The sequence below is a fragment of the Microtus oregoni genome, unplaced genomic scaffold (assembly GCF_018167655.1).
Source record: "Microtus oregoni isolate MIOR12 unplaced genomic scaffold, Mior012 000009F_ref0000495, whole genome shotgun sequence".
Lineage (NCBI taxonomy): Eukaryota > Metazoa > Chordata > Mammalia > Rodentia > Cricetidae > Microtus > Microtus oregoni.
The window spans coordinates 30,852,429-30,867,196 of record NW_024543068.1 but is presented as its reverse complement, the minus strand read 5'-3'; the positions used below and the strand labels follow the sequence as shown (position 1 = coordinate 30,867,196).

At 39.3% G+C, this 14,768-nt stretch overlaps 1 protein-coding gene across 2 annotated transcripts in view; it reads left to right on the top strand.

Moving 5' to 3' along the window:
• Togaram1 (TOG array regulator of axonemal microtubules 1) overlaps positions 1 to 14,265 on the top strand; it is a 66,748-nt gene extending 52,483 nt beyond the window's left edge. For both annotated transcript variants that reach the window (XM_041657910.1, XM_041657909.1), the window contains 5 exons: positions 1,591 to 1,709; positions 4,491 to 4,680; positions 7,279 to 7,498; positions 12,049 to 12,135; positions 13,123 to 14,265. In XM_041657910.1, coding sequence (XP_041513844.1) covers positions 1,591 to 1,709; positions 4,491 to 4,680; positions 7,279 to 7,498; positions 12,049 to 12,135; positions 13,123 to 13,388 — 882 coding nt within the window. In that variant the 3' untranslated portion in view covers positions 13,389 to 14,265. The remainder of the gene's footprint in view (positions 1 to 1,590; positions 1,710 to 4,490; positions 4,681 to 7,278; positions 7,499 to 12,048; positions 12,136 to 13,122) is intronic.
• The last annotated feature ends 503 nt before the right edge of the window (positions 14,266 to 14,768 follow it).

Below are 14,768 nucleotides of genomic sequence, written 5' to 3'. Positions count from 1 at the left end.
ATATTAAGGTAATATGTTAGGATGTTGTTTGGTCTGTTACAATTGTAAGCTTGCATTATTGTTCTGAAAGTTTCCAACCATATGCTGTTCAGCGTAGCACTTCATTCTGCAACTAGAATTTTTATTTTTTGTAAAATGAGGCTAGGAGAAAAAATGAGAAAGCACATTTATTTTTAATGTGTTTAATGTATAATTCTTATATTGTAGCTTTATGTCATTTTTTTAAAATGGGCTCAGGAAGACTGATTTATAAAGGGATATTACAAAGATATATAGTAACAGGCATCTTAGAGCTATTCTTCTATCTGTCGATATTGACTATTTCATAGAGATTCTTACTCGTATAGAACTTATTAAAATAGCCGTGCAAACAGCTGACTAAAATAAAGTTGATTGTATTTATGAGTCATTTCCAGTACAATAAGTAGAAAAATCTATAATTTTGTGTGTGTGTGTGTGTGTGTGTGTGTGTACCATGATAAGTGTGCATGTAGGTTAGATAGAGGACAGCAGTTTTCTCTTCCTTCCTGTGGATTTTAGGGCCCAGCCTCCACCCAGTTTTGGCAGCATTGCCTTTACCCACAGGGTTTTAAATGGTGCTAAGCCAATGCGTGTTCTTGCTCCTGGTTTATATAGAAATTCAGTACTTATGGGTTATGTTTCTTTTCTGTGTACATTTTAAGCCTTGAGAAAAGTACTTTAAGTTTTGGGGAAATGGTTCAGTGGTTAAACGGTGATACTGCTCTTGCAGAGGCCTTGAGTTCACCATCACAGTGGACAGCTCACAACTGCCTGTAACTCCACCCCAGGTGATCTAATGCTCTCTTCTGGCTTCCGTGGGCACTGTACTTGATGTGCAAGTTCCTATATGTATTCAGATAATCAAAAATAAAATGTAATCTTTTTTTCTTAATTTTAGAGAATAAGACAGGGTTTGGTGGTTCACACTTTTCATCCTAGCACTTGGCAGGCAGAGGCCGGTGGAGTTCTGTGAATTTGGCTAGCCTGGTCTGAGTAGTGAGTTCCAGGCAGTTACATGGTAAGATCCTGTTTGAGATAAAGAGTGATTATGAATTAGATCACTAATGGACAAAGCCCAGGGTTAATCCTCAATACGGTGGTGATGGGAGAGTGTATAATCATACAGCATATTAACATACACTGTAAATTTGACAGTGCTGGCATCAAAATCTGTTAGTTTATCATTACTCCCAAGGTATGTTGTGTATCTATACCTTTAAAAACCTCTATTATTAAACACTTAGCGTTTCACACATTTATCATTTGTGTGTGTGTGTGTGTGTGTGTGTGTGTGTGTGTGTGCAGTTGTGAGCATGTCCTCATGAGCTAGTGGAGGTCAGAATTACTTTGTAGCATTAGTTCTCCCCATTCAATTCTACTTTTATGTAGGTTTCAGTAATTGAACTCAGGTATCAGACATGCACAGCAAGTACTATTACCCACTGAGCCATTTCTCCAGGCTCCGTAAAACACATTGTGTGTTTTAACAGGCTGCTTTGAAAAGCTGCTGTGTAAGTTAATGCACTGCTAGTTTAAATATGTCTCCCATTGACTTTTATTTCCTTACAGGGTTTGGGAGAGATACCTCTAGACACGCCGTCAGCAAAAGGAAGGCGTTCTCACGCTGGCAGTGTTGGACACACGAGGTCATCATCTGTTTCTCGAGATGCTTTCAGTTCGGGTGAAAGGTAATGTAATCAGAAGTCCACACTGTTTGAGAAATGATCTCAACTTCATGTTCTCATGACCTAGTTCAGTAGTATTCGTCAAACTTAATGAGTCTTTTTTTTTTTTTTTTTGGTTTTTCGAGACAGGGTTTCTCTGTGGCTTTGGAGCCTGTCCTGGAACTAGCTCTGTAGACCAGGCTGGTCTCGAACTCACAGAGATCCGCCTGCCTCTGCCTCCCGAGTGCTGGGATTAAAGGCGTGCGCCACCATCGCCCGAAACTTAATGAGTCTTAAATGTTTAGTAAGAACCTAGAAAATCTGAGATAACTGACCTTAATTGGGAAGTTATATATACCTGGAAACTTTACATGCACCTTAGTGAAATTGTAGTGTTACTGAACTTACCGGTATTAGGCTTTCTTATACAACCCAGAACTACCTGCCCAGGGTTGGCATCACCCAAAATGGGTTGTGTTGGGACCAACCGGAGTCCTGGTCTTCAGCTGCTCTTCCCTGCTAGAGCCTTCTGATTGGAGTTACTAAAAGCTGTGCCTAGCCTAGAGGATCAGAAGATGGGATTTTCACCTGTTGCCATTGACTGCTGGGTATTTTAAGCCTCCATGGTGCTATGAAAGAAAGGGCTTCGTACCAGTGATTAGTCGTCCGTGTGTCTGTCTCTGTGTGTGTTTCCTCAACCTCCAGCCTCTTGCCCGAAGCTTGCGAACTGTATTGTAGGGCATGGAGCACAGACGGGGGCACAGTGCAGTTCAGTTGGAGGTCCCACCAAGATATTGGGAACTAGGGAACACTGAGAGGTCGCCCTCGGAAGGTGAGGGTGGATTTGGGTATGTGTTAATCCTGACGTCCTTCGCTCGGTTCCAGGCCGTGCAGGCAAGGCAATTGGAGGCCCCGCTGAGATAGAGAGGTAAGCGGACAGGGTTGTTCCCGGCCAACGGGGATGTATTGAGGAATTAAGATGGGAATTGTTGGCAGTATCTTCTCCACCTTGTTCAGGGAACAGTCAGTCGCTAGGGAGGAGTTTGATGATTTAGAGTTTGTAGAGGATGGTGAGGAATCATCGGAAGATGAGGAGGAAATATACGTAGGGAAATAAGAGATCTCCGTAGAAAACTGAGAAATGTAAAGTAAAATAAGATTCACACCCAGCTCCCTCGGCCCCACTGGTGGTCGCAGTTGAGTAGGGGCTCTAACACTGAACAAAACAAAGGAGTTCGCTTCTGTCCTATGCACATGGTTGCACCAGTAATGGAGGTGCCAGACACCAACATCCCGGGCAAATAATTCGCCAACATTTTGCAATACAATTTAAAGAAATGAAGCAATTCAAGGAAGCTGTTGCTGCATAGGGGGCTCAAGCACCCTTCACGTTGGCCTTGGTAGAGTCTTTCTCCGCTCTGAATTCAACACCAAGTGATTGGCAGCAATTATGTCCTGCTGTCTTATCTGGGGGAGATTATCTCCTATGGCGAGGGGAATATCAGGAAAATTGAATGCAAACGGCCAATTAAATGCTCTAGCAGGTCAAGCTCAATGTAATCTAGATATGTTAACTGGGGCTGGGGCTTATGCTGATTTGCAGCAACAAATTCTGTGTGATCCAGGAGTATTCGCCCAAATAGCTGCAGCTGCCACTAAAGCTTGGCAGGCCCCTCAGCTCTCAAATGCAAAGTACCTGCAGTCTCTTGTAAAACTGTTGAGCCAGTGACCACTCGCTGAAAAGGTGAAGCAGCAAGTCAGCCCTTGGGATATTTGTGTCCTAAATTGATTTCTCTTGGGGCAAGTGACAAAACCACTGGGACTCGCGCTTGCCCTACTCTCTCAAAGGTCATCGAACTTTATCCGAAGAATCAGAAGGCCTTAGAAGGAAAGAGCAGCTGAAGGCCCAACACGGTTGGGTTCTAACAATTACTAGTTAAGAAAATGCCCTACAGGCTTGCCTAGAGGCTAATTTTATGGATACTTTTTTACAGTGACTCTAGCTTGCGTCAAGTTGACGTAAAACCAGCCAGAAAAAATTTATATTTTTATATACATATACCTTGAAAATTGTCTATGTATTTCAGTATAAATTTTTTTAATATTTATTTATTTATTTAGTATACAATATTCTGTCTGTGTGCATGTCTGCAGGCCAGAAGAGGGTACCAGACCTCTTTACAGATGATTGTGAGCCACCATGTGGTTGCCGGGAATTGAACTCAGGACCTTTGGAAGAGCAGGCAATGCTCTTAACCACTGAGCCATCTCTCCAGCCCCTCAGTATAAATTTAATAACAAATTTAAGTCTGGAGTTGGCAGGTGCTCAGGCCTGGACCTGGGGGTGTCATCGGTAGGGTGTAGCTTGCATGAAACCCAGGTCTGATGCCCAGCATCTCATAAACTGACAGTCCTAACACATGTCTATCTCCCATCACTTCGGAGACTGACTCTATAGCAAATTCCGAGGTCAGCCTGGGCTCATTCATTTAATATGCTTTTTAAATTTTTTGCTGGGTATATTGACTCACACCTGTAATACAGCTCTTGGGAGATGAGGCACAAGGGTTTCTATGAGACCAACTTGGACTACATACCAAATTCCAAGCCAGAATGAACTACAGAATGAGATTCTTTCTCAAAATAACAACAAAATGCTCTTGATTTCCAGCCGTCACCTGCTCTTGGGGCTTCCCAACACTGGCATGCCGTATCATTTCTGAAATTTAAAAACTGAATTTATGTAAGAATTTTTCATTTTAGATTTTGTAGGGAAGTAAAAATGAAATCTGTCTTCCATTTTAGGGAAGTAACTGAAGTTCGAGAAGCCCCCAGAAAACCAGCTCCTCGAAATTCCTTAGAAAGTGCTGAGTACATTAAAGTCATAACAGGTTTATTAAATGCAAAAGACTTTCGTGATCGTATTAATGGGATTAAACAACTTTTATCAGATACTGAAAACAACCAAGAACTTGTTGTTGGCAACATTGTGAAGGTAAGAAAGTTAATTTTGTTAAGCATTGTGTGCGCGTGCGCACGTGCGCGTGTGCGTGTGTAGAATTCAGAAGACAGATTTAGGGAAGTAGTTTACTCCTTTCACACATGGAACCAAAGGATCAAATTCAGGTCCTTGCTCTCAATATTTTCATCTGTAATCTAAATGGAAAAAGCATTAATGTAGCAAATTACTCAAAACCATGGAACTTTATTTATGTTATTTGAAAGTATTGTTGGGCCCTAAAGCCCCACCAAGGAGGAGGTCGCCCCAAGAGACACTCACAGCACGGTTGATGCAATAGCAAGAGGAATTTTTATTCTGCCACGGCAGAGGTCCTTCAGCCTTGAGAGGAGAAGGACGCCTGCTTTGTCTATTGCCAGCTCTTTTAAAGGAAAAAAACCACAAAATCAGGGAGGGGGTAGTACAGAATCAAAGGGAAAGTCCAAAAATCATTTGTCAACTATTTTGACTAGTTCATACAATGGTCAGCTAACTCTACTTGATCAATGTTATGGCGGTTACAAGGAGGAACACCTGCAGGTTGTCTCACCCCAGTTCCAGGGTCTGGGTCTATTGAAGAAAGACTACAGTGGGGATGGAAAGTACTCAAAGCTCCCATGCACGCGTGGTTGGTTACCAGGGTCCTGGTTCCCAGGAAGGGGGGTGCAGTAGTGCTAAGGTTTTTTAAAGCAGTAGTGCTAGGGTTTTTTAAAGTCTTTCAGTATTAAAAATAAGTTTAATAACAGGAATGGATTACATAGGATTTGCTATGTTAAAAACTTGGTGGGCAGTTAAAATGTAATAGGAAAGAAATAAGACATTGGTCATGTAGGGGCTGGAGAGACAGCTCTGAAGTTGAGAGTGCTTGTTCTTCCAAATGACCTGAGCTGGGTTTCCAGCACCCACTCTGACAGCTCCTAACTGCCTGTAATTCTGCCGCCTCTGGCTTTGAGGAAATCTGTACTAAGTGCCCATTCCACGAATGCACACATACACACAGTTAAAAATAAACATATTAGAAAGAAAAAAATACAGTCAGTAGAAACTTCTTACATTGGTAAGCTTGGTATTCTGAGAGTTCTCAGCCTGGCTTCAGTAAATATATATTGAGAGAGTCAATACATACTCTTAACAAATAAAAATTTAAGAGATCTAGTATTTGCTTTATTACAGATGTTAAAACTTTTTATGTGTTTTAGAAATCAGTAAATAAAAATAGGATATATACTTATTTATATATTTATATAATTTTAATGGATCTTTAGATAAAGAAACAAGGGCACGGAGATTAATAAGTATTGTGGTATGAGCACAGGTTACTTCCGTTTTACTAGAATTTAGTTCAGTTAATTCTATTAGTAATTTATTAAATTCCATTTAAAGTTGGCATAACTACATTAAACTTGACAAGCATACCATAATTACTTCTTAATTCCAGTGAGTCATTTTCTAGTATCTGTTAAATAAAAGTAAATCTCTTGGTTAAATTTTTTTAACAAGAAAAATTAAAATAAGTAAGTATAAAGAATGATTAGTTAATGGCCTTAGCTTCACAGAGTAACTCCTTGATTGCCTGACCCGACAAAAGGCTTATTTAACATCCATTGTATTATGTGGTGAGATTAATGAAAGTTAAGGAATCTGAAGAAGCAGTAATAATAAAGTATCATATTAAAAAATAGTAAAACTTGGAATAAAATAAAATAATATAAATATTATTAAATAATAATAAAATAAAATAAATAAAAATAATAAGCCTCTGAGGAGGCTGGGGAGGTAACTTTTTTGCAAAGTGCTTGTCTAGCACACACAGACATGTTAGGTCCCCAGCACCTCATAAGCTAGAGTGTGGTGCCTGTGCATAGTTCCAGGTCATCCTCAGCTACACGGTAAGTTCAAAGGCCAGCCTCTGTTGTGTGTGTATGGGGGGGGGGGCGGTGCGGGGGGGCCTGAAAAGCTTAAAGATACAGCTTGATGGTAGAGCACTTATCTAGCATGGAAGCATGAGACCTTGGCTTTGATTCTTACTGTAGTTTAAGGAAGGGAGTTGATATTACATTTAATTGTCCTTAAAATTTCCTTGTCTTCTGTTCTGCATAAAGAGATTATAGGAACTTTCCCTAGGTTCTTAGCATCAAATGAGGCTGGCCTGCATCTTAACTAACAGCACAGATTATGTTTGCAGTCAGCCTCCTATCAAGCCACATTTGTAGCCTTCGTTTATTAAACATCTTTGGGATGATTTTTACTACCTGTAAACATTTAAATTTGACAAATCATAAAGTTTCTATTATCTGAGTTAAGTTTAAATAGGGTATGTGTGTGATAGCCAGGTGTGGTGGTGGAGACCCTTAATCCCAGCACTCAGGAGGCAGGCTCAGTCAGAGCTTGTAAATTTGAGGCCAGCCTGATCTACAAAGCAAGTTCCAGGATAGCCAGGACTGTTACCTAGAGAAGCCCTGTTTTGAAAAGCAAACAAACAAATAGGGTGTATGTGTATGTGAAGAGTAAAGTAGGAGAAATAAGAAGTGGCAAACAAGGATAATGTAAGAGGTATAAACATTGTTTTACTTTAATTTACCAATTTATTTTCAGATCTTTGATGCTTTTAAGTCTCGACTTCATGATTCCAATAGCAAAGTGAATCTGGTGGCTCTAGAAACAATGCATAAAATGATTCCTTTACTTCGAGACAACTTGTCTCCTATAATCAACATGCTAATTCCCGCAATTGTGGATAACAATCTGAATTCCAAGAACCCGGGCATCTATGCTGCTGCCACAAATGTTGTTCATGCACTGAGTCAGCATGTAGGTAAGGAATCTCAGTTGGTGTTCAAATGATTTTGATTTTATTCCTTTGCTTTCTTAGTCTATGTGTTTTTTATATGTTGAAATAAATAATATTTGTACCTTACTAGTATATCCTAAACTTTTTTCTTAAATTATTTTCATGATACAGTATTTAAATTGACTGTTTTTCACTGAGTTCTAAATTTTTTTGCCTCATATTCATGAAATTAGATGGATTATAGATTTAAATGTAAATATAGCATTTAAATGTAAATATAGCATTAGCTATATTTTAGGACATTACATGATAACATCTTTAGGACATCACATAAACCTTTAGGAATCATTCTAAAAGCATGATCCATGCATGTCAATAAACTGGACTAAGAGGGTGGAAAGAGTGTACGAGTCAGAGGACCAGGATATCTGCTATAAAATAGTGTCTTCTATATATGTCAGGGAGTTGCATCAATTTAATACTAACAATATGGATATGTAAGGAAAACTGGAACAACATTGTTACCAGTTGACATGCCAACATAGATAGGGGAAATCTCACAGGACCTCACTGTTAGATGAAGAGCCACAGGCATTATTGGCTGCTGTGAGAGGGAGACTCCATGTTCTCCAAGGATAAGTCCGTGATAGGCACAAAATGCATATGCATATGTGTAGGACATCATGGACTGAGCTGATTGTGTGTATGTATGTGTGTGTGTGTGTGTATATATATATATATACACATATATATGTACAATTACATATGTAACAGTAATGAAGAGGTTATGAAGTTGAGAGGGAGTGGAAGGGGTATAAGGAGTTGAAGTGGGTACAGTGTTTGTGATGGCAATGTTGTAAATATTCATACATGAAATCCTCAAAAAAAAAAATAGTGTCAAAAAAATCTTCAATTGTGGTGATGAGATGTCCCAGCAAGTAAAGGTGTTTTTACCAGGTGACAATGTGAGTTCTGTCCCCGGGACCCACATGATGGATTTTTACCAGGTGACAATGTGAGTCCTGTCCCCGGGACCCACATGATGGAAGGAAAGACCCCTCCAGCCTTTACAGAAGCCCCTGACTTGCCTGGAACTCTCTGTAGACCAGGCTGACCTCAGGCTCACAGAGATCCACCTGCCTCTGCCTCCTGAGTGCTGAGATTAAAGGCGTGCGCCACCACTGCCTGGCTAGATGCAAGCTTTTAAGGGACCGTTCCCAGTAGCACTGAACAGAACACATCCAATGTGAGATGTTATCTAACAAGGAAGCTTATTAAAGACAAAGACTCTTCCCTGGATTCTCATTGTGTCTGCCTAGGATGTGACAAAATTCCAGACTCCCTGAAGGAAAGCAGTCTTCTATGTAAGTCATTTTATATGTTTAGACAATATTGTATGACTAGGATTGAATACAAAGACAGATACCAGACAAAATCTTCAGGATGCAAGGTCCAAGTGTGAAGAAATCAGATGCAAGCAAAACAAAACTTTTTTTTTAGATATCTCATGTAATATGCACACACAAAATTAATTTTTTTAATTTACAAAAGATTATATTAAGCAGCTAAAGAGAAAAGATGTATCCTGAAACAGAAACCTTAGCATAGTAGACAGAGCTCATATCTAGAATATATAAGTAACTCTCAAAACTCACTCAACCTTGAACAAAACAGATCCAAGTAGAAAACAAGAAAAAGACATGAAGAAGCTTTTGTCTGAGGAGGACGTACACATGAAAAATGTGCCCACAAAAGATATTCAGCATGACTTTGTCTTAGTGAAAAGACACTAATCACTATATGAGTGTAGTAGGAGGCTGTTTGTTCATTTCCTGGCCTCCCTGACTCCCAGAATAAATCACACAGAAACTACATTAATTACAACAGTGCTTGGCCTATTCTTTCTGACTCCACCTTCTTTCTCCCAGCATTCAGTTTACTTTTCCCTGCCTACCTCTGTTCTGCCCTGCTATAGGCTCAAAACTGTTTCTTTATTCATCAACCAATAAAAGCAACACATATACAGAAGGATTTCCCATACCATGTGAGTATTAGAACAGCTCATTTTTTTCTTTTTAAGTGTGGCTGAGGCTAGAAAGATGGCTTACTAGGTAAGAGAGCTTGTTGCTAAGTCTTATTCCCAGGATCCATGGGGTGGAAGGAGAAAGCTGACTCTCCCTGACCCCATACTTTATCTGTTGCACACGTGTATCCAAACACTTATGTGTCCAGAAAGGAAGGAAGCAGGAAGAACCAAATTCATGTGGGGTCAGGAAGTAATGGACCTTGAGTGAGTGTGTGTGTGTGTGTGTGTGTGTGTGTACACATATGTATCTTTTTTCTTTTTTTCTTGTTTGTTTTTTTGTTTCTTGAGACAGTGTTTCTGTGTGTATCTCTGACTGTCCTGGAACTCGTTTTGTAGACCAGGCTGACCTCAAACTCACAGAGATCTGCCTGCCTGGCTCCCGAGTGCTGGGATTAAAGGAGAGGACTGCCTGCCTGGCTCTTGAGTACATTTCTGATGAGAGTATAAATAGTACAGCCACTCTGGAAAGAATTTCAAGTTTCTTTAAAAACTGTTGGGCCTCATGAGGCCCAGTATAACTTCCTGAGCCTAACTTGAGTTGGTGCGGGGCGTAGTGTAACTTCCTGAGCCTAACTCAAGTTTGGAGACCTGTCTCTGGCTATAACTTCCACACAGCCAGTGACTCAGCACAACCCGACCTAGGCCCACTCTGCCCAGTCACTGCTAACATAGCAGAATATTATTGGCCCTTGTTCCTTCTTCCACCTCGGCCCATTCTAGGTTTCCCACTCCTCTATCTCAGCCTATATAAGCTTCTTCCTAATACAGTTAAACAAGATCCTGCTTTGACAGACTCCCAACTCAGTGTGTGTGTTTCTCTCTGGTGGCCAGAGGGGAGGTCTGAGTCGTCCACCAACGCGCTCAGCCCCAGGGAAAGTCCTGCAGGTCTGGCTCTGCCCCTGCCCTTTCTGCCAGAGCACCCAGCAAAAAAACAAAATATAAACTTAGTGTAAGACATCATTTAGACTATATCCAACTCATGGCATATCCATGGAACACTATTAAGCAATAGGAAAGAGCAGACTTGATACTTGTATGATTCACAGAGGCATAATGCTATTTAAAAAGCTAAATTGAAGTCATATTCTCTTTTGTTTGATTTACGCATATTTTCAAAAGGACAAAATCACTTAGGTGATGAACATTCTAGTTTTCCCTGCATTGATGGGTGATAGGGAGGCAAGTATTGATATTTTTATATCTTACATCTTAAGTGTTCTGCAGTGGCCCCCTTTTTTGAAGGCAATTCCTCACTCCACAGCACTGATTAGAGATTTTAGAAACTTCTGAAGGCAGAACCCATTTTAAAACAAATGGTTGGATCTTTGGAGACACACGCTTGAAGGGAATGTTAGGACCCTAGCCTCTCCTCTCTTTTTCCTTCCAGGATTCCATGAGGTGAGCTGTTTTGTTTATACTACTGTAAGCCTCCATGATGTCCTGTGCTACCATAGGCCCAAAGTAAGGGCGAAGTGAGCATGGACTCAACTGAAAACACGAGCTCAATGTGACCTATTCTCCACTTAAGCTGATTCTCTTGTGTTTTATCACTAGAGAAGGAGAGTCATTAGCACAGTGTTTATGGTGAAGAAGACCTTCTGTATCATATTTGCTGTATAAATCATATTATATGTAAAGAAATGGAACAGGCTGAGCAGTGATGGCACACACCTTTAATACTAGTACTTGGGAGGCAGAGGCAGGCGGATCTCTGTGAGTTCAAGGCCAGCCTGGTCTACAAGAGCTAGTTCCAGGACAGGTTCCAAAGCTACAGAGAAACCCTGTCTTGAAAAACCATGGGGGGGGGGCAAAAAGAAAGAAATGGATGGAATGTAACTATGTACATTCATGCCTTATTTTGATTTTTTTTTTGTTTGTTTGTTTTTCAAGACAGCATTTCTCTGTAGCTGTATTGGAACTTACTCTGTAGACCATGCTGGTCTCAAACTCGGGGATTTGCCTGCCTCTGCCTCCTGAGTGCTGGTACTGAATGTGTGCACCACCACCACCTGGCTTGATTTTTTTCCTATAATTATGTAAGATATAGCCTTTCGATATAAAAGGCTTGTCTGTACTATCTTTACCACTTCCTGTGAATCTTTTGAATTCTGGAGAAGGGAAAAATTATGTAATTATAAAAAATTCTAAAAAAAAACATTAAATGTAAAAACATTCTCCTTAAAAAACATTTTTTGCTGGTATTGTTTTATAATAAAGCCACCAGCATTTGAAAGTAAGATGCCCAGGAGATTGACAGCGCTTTCCTTTCTATGCCCAATGATAGTTTCTTTAATGCTTGATGGGTACTTTTATTTCATCATTGCCACAAAAATATTACTCTCTTAGAAAACTATGAGTAGGGATTAAGTCTGCGGACTTCTTAAGTTGGTATATTTACATTGTAGAAATTATTGCTTTTTCCTGTTCATGATGTTTATTCAAAGTTATTGAGTGCTCTTTCTTAGAAATGTCTCTTTTTCTATTTCAGATAATTACTTACTTCTACAACCATTTTGCACAAAAGCTCAGTTTCTAAATGGAAAAGCAAAACAAGATATGACAGAAAAACTTGCTGGTACATAATTTTAAGTAATCAATTTTAAAGTAATATGAATTTTATTATGAATTTTATAGGGATATAGTCATTGTACTTAACTTAGAGTTTATGAACAATCATCTTCATGCAAGTATGTTATATACATTGGCCATATGTCACTTCCCACTGTCTCCCCTGGCACCTTCCCATTATTGCTGTTCAGTCTTTCAGGCCAGACTTTCTTCTACTTTCATGTCCTATATGCATAAGGAATTTGGGTTATGTACATGAAATTTATGACCCATAAATGAGGGAAAACCTGCAATATTTGGCTTTCTGAGTCTGACTTATTTTGCTTAAGATGATTAACACCAGTTATGTCCCTTTTCCTGCAAATGATATTATGGATAAGCTGATGGGTATTTCCATTTAATTCACCGTAGCTGCCAATTTAGTATCATTGCTATACGGACTAGAAATAAGAACCTTTTAAGACATGTACTTACTCCAAAATATTCTTTTAAATAACTCCAAGACTGAAGGTGTAGTTCTATAATTGATTGCTTGCTTAGTACTCTGAAACAGCCTGTGTGATGCCCAGCATTTTGTACTCTTTAAAAGAAGGAAGATGAATATCAAGAATCTGCCCTTTGTTAGATAGGCATCAACGTCAGTGTGATGCTCATGGAGGACCATTTGGGTGTTTTCACGTTGAAAGCTCCACGGATTGAGCTCTATAAATTGTATTTAACTGCATTTGGAAAACATTGACATTTACTATAGGTTTGATGTTTCTTTCTCTTTAGCATTTTATTTTCCTGAACAAGTTGTCACATATGGCCCTCTGACACCTGAAGATCCCTTTCTTTACAAGTTTTGCCTAGTTTTGTTTGTTTTTAAGGCCTAATCATTCAGGACAAATAGCCTAGGGCAGAAGCCCATATTTGAGATATTTGTTATTTAATAGACCTTGAACTTATTTGAGGGAAGCTCTGACTTGACTATTGCCAATGTTTTGTGTTTCAGATATTGTCACAGACCTTTATCAAAGGAAGCCTCACGCCACGGAACAGAAAGTGCTGGTGGTCTTATGGCACCTCTTAGGGAATATGACACACAGTGGCTCCCTACCTGGAGCTGGCGGAAATATACGAACAGCCACAGCTAAATTGTCAAAAGCACTTTTTGCACAGATGGGTCAGAACTTATTAAACCAGGCTGCATCTCAACCACCGCATATCAAAAAAAGTTTAGAGGAATTGCTCGATATGACAGTTTTAAGTGAATTATGAGTTTTTGATGAAATAGTTATGATGAACAGACAATTTACATGATGACAAATGAAATTTTTTAAGCTGTATTTTGCATTTTGAGTGCCTGCATTTCATGTTACATTAATTAATGTAAATTAAGCCATTGGTTATGTTTATTTGCAGCCTATCTGTGAGTACAGATCTGACCTTCTAGCCATCACATGAAAACCTAAAATAATTAATATAAACTAGTAGTCATGAAATCAATCCATGGCACCTGGAATGAACTAAATTTTCAATGTTTTTGAGACAAATCCTGCTCATTTGCACTATTCTATAGAAACTGCAATTTGTTGCCCCATTTGTACAATTAGATTTGTAATTAAAAATATACTTTTTATTATGTAATCATGTTCTGCTATGTCTCATTACTCTGCCTTGTTTTATGAAATGGAAGAAAAGTCATTTATGTTATCACAAAAGAAGTTTTGTGTGCTATTTGTGGATAACATGTTTCTGAATCAGTCTGCTAATATGATTATGCAGTATTAGCTTGCTATTGCTGCTGTGTTATTATGGCATATTTGCTAAATTTTTGGGTTTAATCATCTGCACAATTGTGAAATTAACAAGTTATAATAAAGCATGATGACCAAAGCTTAGAAAACATTAACCATTTGAATGCACGTTTAAGAAACGTGTTGAATGTAACTTTATTTTTGTGTGCAAACACTAAGTTTTTAATTTCTGTATGTCTGTCCATTTATAAAGGTGTTATTTTGCTGCCCAGTTGTGTAATTCTCAAAAATAGTGCCAGGTCTTCTATAGTTTTTCTCAGAATTCTTGGGCTTACACGTACTGTATGCATCCTAAAGGAGAAAAGGAATGTTGTAAAATAAAAGGATTTATTTCTGTAGATGTGTGGCAGGTGTCCTGTTTTTCTAACCTCATATATGTTAAACTGAAACCAATGCTTTAGTACTGACCTGTTCTTCATTTCATCTGCCCTGGTAGTGGTAACCCAAGAGTAGACCCAAGTTAGCATTCCCAAATTATAGGAAATTAGCCGTGTGGCACTGAGTGAGTCTCGGCTCCTCTCCTGGCTTCTAAGAGCTAGGCTAGATGCATCCTAAGGCAGTATCTTGTTCTAAAAGTCTGATTCTCTGGTTGTCCTTTTTCCCTTGTGTGTCAGTGAGTTTCCCATCTATTTTGCTGCCTCTGGGGAGGGGTTTGCTCTGGGAGGAAGCCAGGATCTTGCAGATGGTAAATATGTACTCGCCAGCCCTCTACTCTTCCAGCTGCTGTTTCCAGCTTATGAAGTGGTGCTGTGTGTATGTAACTTTTGAGCAAACAAGCAGAAGGATGATTGAATGTTGAAGCTATTTGAAGGTCAGCGAAAGGACCGTGAAGACTTAAATT